Here is a 9012-nt window from a genome sequence, read left to right on the forward strand (position 1 = left end):
AACACCACAGAAATCAACCTCTGATATCTAAGACTTTTAAAGCATTATTTGAACTTACGTTTTGCAATAGATTCCTAAATAAATCATGTCAAATAATAAGATATTTATAAGATATGTTAAGTTAATTTTATGGCATGTATCATTAAACGAGGAAATAATGTCCATCGAAAACACTTTACAAGAAAATAATTACTGGAACGTGAACATGAGGCACTAGAAGGGAAATTATTAAAAATTATAAATATCGCGTTTACAGCTGCGACAATTACTGTCACTATTAAACACAATCGCTGAGGTAAGCAAATTTGGCAATGGAAAATTTAAGAGATTTTAGAGAAATATGTGCTAGATAACATCTTAATAAATAATGAGGGTGAAAACACCGATAAATTACTATCATGGTTATCATAATTAATATCGTCATTTTATCGATGCTGTCGCCCAGTAACGAAAAAACAAAACGCTGTTTGTTTAGCTGCTGAATCGCGGGTGAGGCCAAGCGCAGACAATTTACACAACTGGGATTCATCCATGATTCAGTATATTAAAAAGAGTGAATATGCGAGTGTTTTTGACTTTCCTTCCTCTGGAGCTGAAACATTATTATTAAAGGCAATTACTGGGTACCAACAGAATAACAAAAGCGTTTTCCTTTTCATGAAAATTTATGAACAGCATAACCATTTACGATAAGTTATCGTCAATACATTACTCTTAAGGTTATCCTGATAACCTTAGGAGTAATATATTGACGATAACCTTGTTCCCACCCTCAGCCCACAGCGTTATGGGTAACCATTGAGATAACGCCCGTAACAAGGTTGCAGGCCTTGGGGAGAGAGAGATAGAGAGGCCGTTGTATAGGAATACTGGTACTTTATAAGCCAAGGGAAAGTAGTCAGGCTCCGCAGAGCTGCTAAACTTACGCTTGGTATGTTAGAGTATTTATTATTATTATTATTATTATTATTATTATTATTATTATTATTATTATATTGACAGAAATATTATTACTTACATTCATTTGTTTAGCCCAGAAATGTAAACATCGAATACCGGCCAATGAAGAATAAGAGGAATTTAGTGATAGAAAATTTTGCCTATAAAGTGGTTCGGATCCACAACTTGTTTAGCCCGTAAAATAATATAAAAAAACCAAAATGTAGTTGTTAAACTAAGATATACAACATAGGAGAAAATAAAATCTAAAATAAAATTAAATAAACTGGGAAAATAAAGTGCAGCTGAAAACAATAAATAACGTAATTAAAAAGCAATGTAACAATCAATTTTCCTTTTATATATTTTTTCCCTTAAACCATTTCAAAAATGGTTCATTTCATGAAACACAGATGTTATAAAACACGTATCTGGTTATCACTGTAAGTATGTCACGTTATCGAAGAAAAAAGACCCAATTAAACCTATCCCGATCTTGTTATCATTCGCAGAACAATGGCATCACAAGTTCTGGTAATTTTTTTACAAAAACACAAATTTAGTGCCTACATACCTACGAATAATTAAGTGCCTCATATACAAAAATTTTATATCAAAAGATATCATATTGTTGCTCGTTACTGAAAGGTTGTACTTATATTATAACAAATAAATAATGGTGAAATATATAATATGATTTATTATAAAGACGAATGTTAACTCGGATTTCATAACATTTTGACCTTGTTCTGATAAGACCATTCGTTCAGTCTTTTAGTTCCGTTTGAGCAATCCATTATGGCGCTTTCATTAAATGAGAATTATGCGATCGTCATAAATAACAACAACAATAATAAAGAATCTGAAAGACCATCGTACTACTCCTGTTAGAAGAAGCGATGTGTATGGCTTCTCGTTATACAAATGTGCCCCTAGTACAAACACTAATGTCTTGGAAGTAATCTTCCATACTTATTGGATATAAATGGCATACCCTTTGAAGTGCCTACACAACGGATTCAAAGTCTGAATTTCATACATTTTGTCTATCCAATCGTCAGTGACTGCTTTCACTGCTTTCCAACATCTTTCACAAGGTATGAACAGTATGACCATGTTTCAACTGGACTAGCGGTCCAGAGGTTGTTGCCACCAAATTTCGTCAAGATCCGTTCATCCGTTCTCTAGGCATTTTGTTAAAACTAGACGCATACGGTGTGCAGTCTCTGCCTTGTCTTTTTATTTTACCACTGCACTTGAAACATTGAACAGGAGAGGTAATCATGCGTGGATGAAACCCTTCCACTCACTTTTTTCAACGTTATTGGCACTGAGAAGAAACGTCATATGCAACCGTACTCATTTGCTACGCTCCACATTTTAAAGAACAACTGATCCATTTCTGTTTGGTTATGTCCATCTATACCTAAGGATGACTTACACTTGCAACAAACTTTATGATGGATCTGGTGAGAGCACAGTGGGTAACAATGAGGCTTGATAGCCACCAGTGAATGAAAAACTGCGTCCCTAGTGTTAACTTGTTTGTATCTTCTTTTTTCCTCAAGATATCAAACCATGGTACTCAGGTGCATTTTCACATGTCTTAACTAGAATAACAAAGATTTATCAAACACTCCCACTCGTTCCCCGAGCTTTGATCCGACGGCACAACTTATCCAACAGGTAGCAAAAGGCATCCCTATATTCCCCATCCATTGCAAAATACAGAATGGAATCACTGGCAAACCCGACGACCTCAAGCGACCAACACGCTTTCATGACAGTCTCGTGGCCTGGATTGAAGTAACAGAAGTCGCCCAGCCACGTGTACACGCCCCTAAACAAGGCCCCTGGTATGCTTGTGACCAGGAAGTTGAGCGTCAGAGCCAGCAGTAAGTAAATGATTCTCCTTTCTCTGTGGTGTCCAGCAGGACCTCTGGAACCGGTGATCATCGAGTCTCTGGTATGCCCTAGACGCACTACACAGTAAAGAATTCTCCCATTAAACGCTACTATCAGCAAGCAAGGAACGACGTTGTGGACGAGCTGAAGGGTGATCACCCAAATATTCCAAAAGATTTTCTGTAACGAAGTGTGGGGTTTCATAAACCAGACGTCATCAGCCACGCTATGCTGGGGCACTTCGTAGAAGAAGTGGGGCACGTACAAGATCGCTGGTAGAACGTACGCCACCGCAATGAAAGTCTTCATCCGCCCGTGACTGTCGGCGGGCACGTATCGATGCGGCTGACAAACGGCGACGTAACGGTCGACCGAGAGCCCCAGGATGAGAATGACCCCGCAGAAATTCAAGGCCATGAAAACGATCTCCTCGTACAGCGCGAAGGCGGCCCAGGCACCGAGGCCTTCGTGGTCCCTGGGTTGCGACAACCTCAAAATTCCAGCGACGGCTACCAAGCAGTGGGACACGGCCAGGGACAAGAGGTAACCTCTCGCGGGGGTAGCCGCTCGTTTTGGCCCACTCAAATGGAGGTGCGACAGAACCGCTACATTGACGAAGTTAGCAATTACAGCTAAGGCGAAGAGGACGACGAGCGGCGTCTCCATTTCCTTCGTAGATCGGCAGAAGTCCACCAAAGTCTGCAAGTTGCTCTGGGAGATGTTCGCCATGAGTAAGCAGATGCATTTCGGGTGTAGGCAGAAGCACTGGCTTTGCATTGTGAACCTGAAGATATCCAAAAATATAATGGAAAATATATATATATATATATATATATATATATATATATATATATATATATATATATATATATATATATATATGTGTGTGTGTGTGTAGAATCTACTGGTCACTTTTGCCAGACACATATGTAATTCTAATAACCACAATGCCCTCTTAACTTCTCGAATTCTCGTCGCCTTTTTGGATATGCTTGTTACTTAGAAGCCGTAAGATCCAAACGCAAGAAATTGAAGTGACTGTTATTCCCGCGACCGGCAATCACAGTCTCTTCAATTTTCTTGTGTTTGGAAACACAACTTCATGTAGTTACAAATATCAAAAGCGCGAAGAATTCAAAGAGATTAAGATTAAATTAACAACTAATAAATTTATATTTACATAAAATATATATATATATAATATTATATATATATATATATATATATATATATATATATATATATATATATATATATATAATATATATATATAAATCAAATACGCTCTTTCATAAATAATCAAAATACAAAGTCACTATTTCCATGAAACAAATATTTTACGTTATACTTTCTCTGTTTTTACACTCACCACGTTCCCGTGACAAGCAGGTCATCGAAGACAAGCACAAATTTTCATCCACTACACTTTGAGGCTCCCCGCACACGCAGCGTAGATATCAGGACCTATACCATTATCAGAATCAGCTCCTCTGGTCAGCATTTGTCCTCTGATGAAAAAGAAAGTGGTTGCATTATCAATTTAATAGGATAGAGTCATATCCATAATCTGTCTACATTTTTCTGATCTGAATATCAATCATGAGGTAAAATGAATGAGAGAGAGAGAGACAGACAGAGAGACAGAGAGAGAGAGAGAGAGAGAATTACACTTCATATGATTCTCCCTCAAGAACTGAATATCAACAATGATTAGTAAAATAATGGGTTTATGGTTCAAGGCTAGAAATGACTATGGTTTAGGGATGAAATGAGAGAGAGAGAGAGAGAGAGAGAGAGAGAGAGAGAGAGAGAGAGAGAGAAAATAACACTTCATACGATTCTCCCTCAAGAACTGAATATATACAATGATGAGTAGAATAGGTTTATGGTTCAAGGCTATAAATGACTATCGTTTAGAGGAGAGAGAGAGAGAGAGAGAGAGAGAGAGAGAGAATTACACTTCATATGATTCTCCCTCAAGAACTGAATATCAACAATGATTAGTAAAATAATGGGTTTATGTTTCAAGACTACAAATGACTATCGTTTAGGGATAAAATGAGAGAGAGAGAGAGAGTGAGATTGAGAGGGAGAGAGAGAATTACACCTATAATTCTCCATCAAGAACTGACTGGCGAGGAATTCCCTGAGGAGTACCTGTTGAATGATTCAGCCATTGGCAAGGTGTGAGATTACCTTGTCTAATCTCTCCTAAATCCCGTACGAGGTATTGGAAATTCTAGCAAAATGACTACCTCGTAGAGGCTCTCCCCTTTAAGAGAGAGAGAGAGAGAGAGAAGGGGGGGGGAATGTCTGATGGGCAAGGGGGTTTCCACGAATTAGTCGCAAATATTAAAGGCAAAATATTTTCATCACTAAAAGGAAAATGGAATAATCTCTCAACAGGCCAGGAAGAATTCCACGGAAGTAAATTGAATATAGAATTTAGGCCAAAGGCCAAGCACTGGGACCTGTGAGGTCATTCCGCGCTGAAACAGAAATTGACAGTAAAAGGTTTGCAAGGTGTAACAGGAGGAAAACCTCACAGTTGCACTATGAATCAATTGTTAGGAGAGGGTGGAAAGTAAGATGGAAGAAAGAGAATATGAAAGGAGGTACAGTAAAAGGAACGAAAGGGGTTCCAGCTAGGGGCCGAAGGCACGCTGCAAGGAACCTAAAGTAACGCCTACAGTGCACCGCATGAGGTGCACTGACGGCACTATTCCCCTAAGGGGACCACGGAAGTGAAGGTGAAGAGGAATATAATAGTTCAATAGTTATATCACAAAATACAACAAACTGTAAAATATGTCACCTAAATGAGGTGTTTGTAAGTCCAGGGAACAACACTCAATAAAATATATTCTCTTTTCGTTATTCAACCTACGATAGACAGAGTTCCTCATTCACCCAGACACCACATCCAAGGCTTTGATTAGCTTTAGAAATTTCCCCTGTGCTTCTTCCGTGTTCCCCGGTTCTTACGAGTTCTTTCAAGAGGTGGGTGTGTCGTTTTCTCCGAGGTTCAATAAGGCAATGGCCTTTGCTTTGAAAGTATCACAAATTAGAAAATGCAATGTTAACACTTCACAGGACAAATGCAGTGCAAATGAACGAACTCTCACATAAGCCTACGGGTAATGGCCTCCGCCTTTTCAGAAACTGGATTAATCTCGAGAGCACTGAGAGGAGCAAACTTTCCGCCTTCAAGGATCAGTTAGACCTGAGGGAACGAAATGTAACATTGACTCCGTATCTCTTTCTGATGCATACTCCACCCAACACCCCTTCTAACCCCCATCCCTCCCTCTCCATCTCTCTCTATACAAACACTTTACTGTCTTTCAACACCCTATCTTACCCACTTCCGTTTCAAGGGCCCTGAAAGCTTATATATTTTAGAACTGATATCGAGCGGCTGTAATATCCTGGTCACGTGATGTTACGCCATGAGTTGGCATTATACACTACAAAAACAAACTGGGTTTCCGTCAGCGGTTCGCTTCCAGTGACACCGTACACTGGTGTTCCTGCTGATACCGGGCTCTCGCGTCCCTTCTTAATCTGAGAAGCGAGACTGACGACATATAAGTCTATCTATTTGAAATACTCTTCATTTGCTGGTTCTTCATATACATTCTTCCTGTACGTGTCTGGTGCTTGCGTCTCTCTCTCTCTCTCTCCAATTCTGATAAACATGAAACTCTTAATTCCACGATTTCCTTGCAATCTTTTTATAATTTATCACTGCAAGTGATAAGTACGGATGCGTGAGAAAGTGAAGCCATCATTATGGCAATGAATAAAATACGTAAAAATCTACACATATACAGTACATACATACGCACACACACACACACACACACACACACATATATATACATATATATATATATATATATATATATATATATATATATATATATATATATATATATATATATATATATATATATATATATAATATATATATATATGTGTGTGATTTTTATATATACCCTTGTTTTAAGGCTAAATGAACAACCAATATAAAGCAATAAATTACCTAAAACGTTTTATTCGAGTCCCTTGGAATCATTTATAACAAAATTCTACCACTTGGGGAAACAAGGTCCATGGGTCTAAACTTGATCCTCTGTCAAAACCTCTAGCTGGCACCTGCTACGAATTTTAGAATGGAATGGAATATAGAGTTTAGGCCAAAGGCCAAGCACTGGGACCTATAAGGTCTTTCAGCGATGGAAAGGAAATTGAGAGTGGGTAGAAAGGTGTAACAGGAGGAAAACCTCGCAGTTGCACCATGAAATAATTGTCCGGAGAGAGTGGAGAGCAAGATGGAAGAAAGATAATATGAACGGAGGTACAATAAAAGGAATGTAAAGGGGGTGCAGCCAGGGCCGAAGGGACGCTGCAAAGAACCTCATGCGGTGCACTGACGGCACTAACCCGCCTTCCCTACGGGGAAAATGATCACCATGACTGCGCGAGAATCGAAATGAATTTCCATGAGTCAGGCACAAGAGAGGATGATGGGGGTGGGGAGGTGGGGGAAGGTGCCGATACAAAAACCACAGGAAGTAGGGTCTTACGAAGGGAGTCTGACATCTGTCTAAACAGCTGGTTATTTTGAAGGCTTTACTGGTCGTGAAAACAAGTGGGATGAAATGCAAACCGTTAAAATGTAGACGAGTAAAAAAATACATCACAGAACAAAAACTTATTGATTGATTTGGTATTGTGAAGTGGAATCGCGACTTCACAATACCAATCAATCAATAAGTTTTTATCTATCATGCATATGTATATATATATATATACATATATATATATATATATATATATATATATATATATATATATATATATATATATATATATATATATATATATATATATATATATATATATATATATATATATATATATATATATATATATATATACAGTATATATAAAATCAATCGGTTCCTTAAGAAAAATATCTTCCAATTTAAAATTTCTGAGATTTATAAACATTAATCTCTTCATAAATGACATATATTTTCATAATGTTATTAAGACATACACTACAGCCTACATCATCGAAAAATAAAGCTCTAAAGACTGCAATAATCATCTCATCTGTTTTCATTTCACACAGAGAGAGAGAGAGAGAGAGACACTGATGACCAGGTCGGAAAGAAAGGAATGCTTCTGGCGCTAGACCTCTTATATTTCCGCTCAGGAGGGAGAGTAAAAGAAACGGAAAATAATTTTGAGTGAGAAAACAGAAATGCCTCTAAAGAAAGCGCAAAATAATCCCTCCGAGGAGGACAGAAGGGCCGAAAGGAAGACAAGAGACACTCAACGTATAGAAAAAAAAAAAAAAAGTAGAATAAGCCTCGGGGCGCATCTGCATTATATACCCAGTTTATTTACTTGGCGGAGCGGCTGGGTGCTTGACGAAATGGCGCGCCTTCTCTCATACACAAAAGAGAATTCCGTGAAAGGGAAGGTCGAGATAGCTGTCAGCTTCCATTTTAAAATGAGCCTTCTTCTTTATTGTCGACGGAGAAGAATAGAATTTAGGCCAAGAGCTGGGACCCATAAGGTCATTCAACGCTGAAACGGAGATTGACAGTAAAAAAGTTAAAAGGTGCAACAGGAGGAAAACCTACCAGTTACAGTGTGACTCAATTGTTTGGGAGAGTGTTAAGTAATATGGAAGAAAGAGAATATGAACGGATTTACGGTAAAAGGGATGAAAGAGGTTGCAGCTAGTGGCCGAAGGAACGCCGACGAAATAGAAGCAAGAGGAATTCTATGAGACAAAAGTAACTGGAAGTTATTCCAATGGGAAAGTAATACGCCAACTTTAGATAATCTGTATTTTTCATAGATGTATATACCATACTCTTTTTTTATATGAGTACTGTATTACCAACACCAGTTTGAAAAGATCGTTGAAGCAGAAGTCACAAGGGAGGTTGAAAAGGTTATTGAAGCCAAGTCACAAGGAAATTAAAAAACGATAGGCAGGTGAGTGGTGGACCATCACCTACTCACCTGTCAGGAACCTAGCACTCTTCTTCCTTCGGAATACGGGGCTATGTGAGAATGGTTGAGGTGTGATGATGATGAGACTGGATTTTATATCTGGAAAAAATACGAAATACTTTTAAAATAAGG

At 38.2% G+C, this 9012-nt stretch overlaps 1 protein-coding gene across 1 annotated transcript; it reads right to left on the reverse strand.

Moving 5' to 3' along the window:
* Nucleotides 1-2553: 2553 nt before the first annotated feature.
* LOC136838979 (probable G-protein coupled receptor B0563.6) lies at nt 2554-6047 on the reverse strand. Its single transcript, XM_067104667.1, has 3 exons — nt 5970-6047; nt 4214-4352; nt 2554-3628 (listed from the first exon to the last, which is right to left on the reverse strand). Exon 3 carries the CDS (start codon nt 3619-3621, stop codon nt 2569-2571), a length of 1053 nt encoding a protein of 350 aa, XP_066960768.1. The 5' UTR covers nt 3622-3628; nt 4214-4352; nt 5970-6047; the 3' UTR covers nt 2554-2568.
* Nucleotides 6048-9012: the final 2965 nt, after the last annotated feature.

The sequence above is a fragment of the Macrobrachium rosenbergii genome, chromosome 5 (genome assembly GCF_040412425.1).
Source record: "Macrobrachium rosenbergii isolate ZJJX-2024 chromosome 5, ASM4041242v1, whole genome shotgun sequence".
NCBI lineage: Eukaryota > Metazoa > Arthropoda > Malacostraca > Decapoda > Palaemonidae > Macrobrachium > Macrobrachium rosenbergii.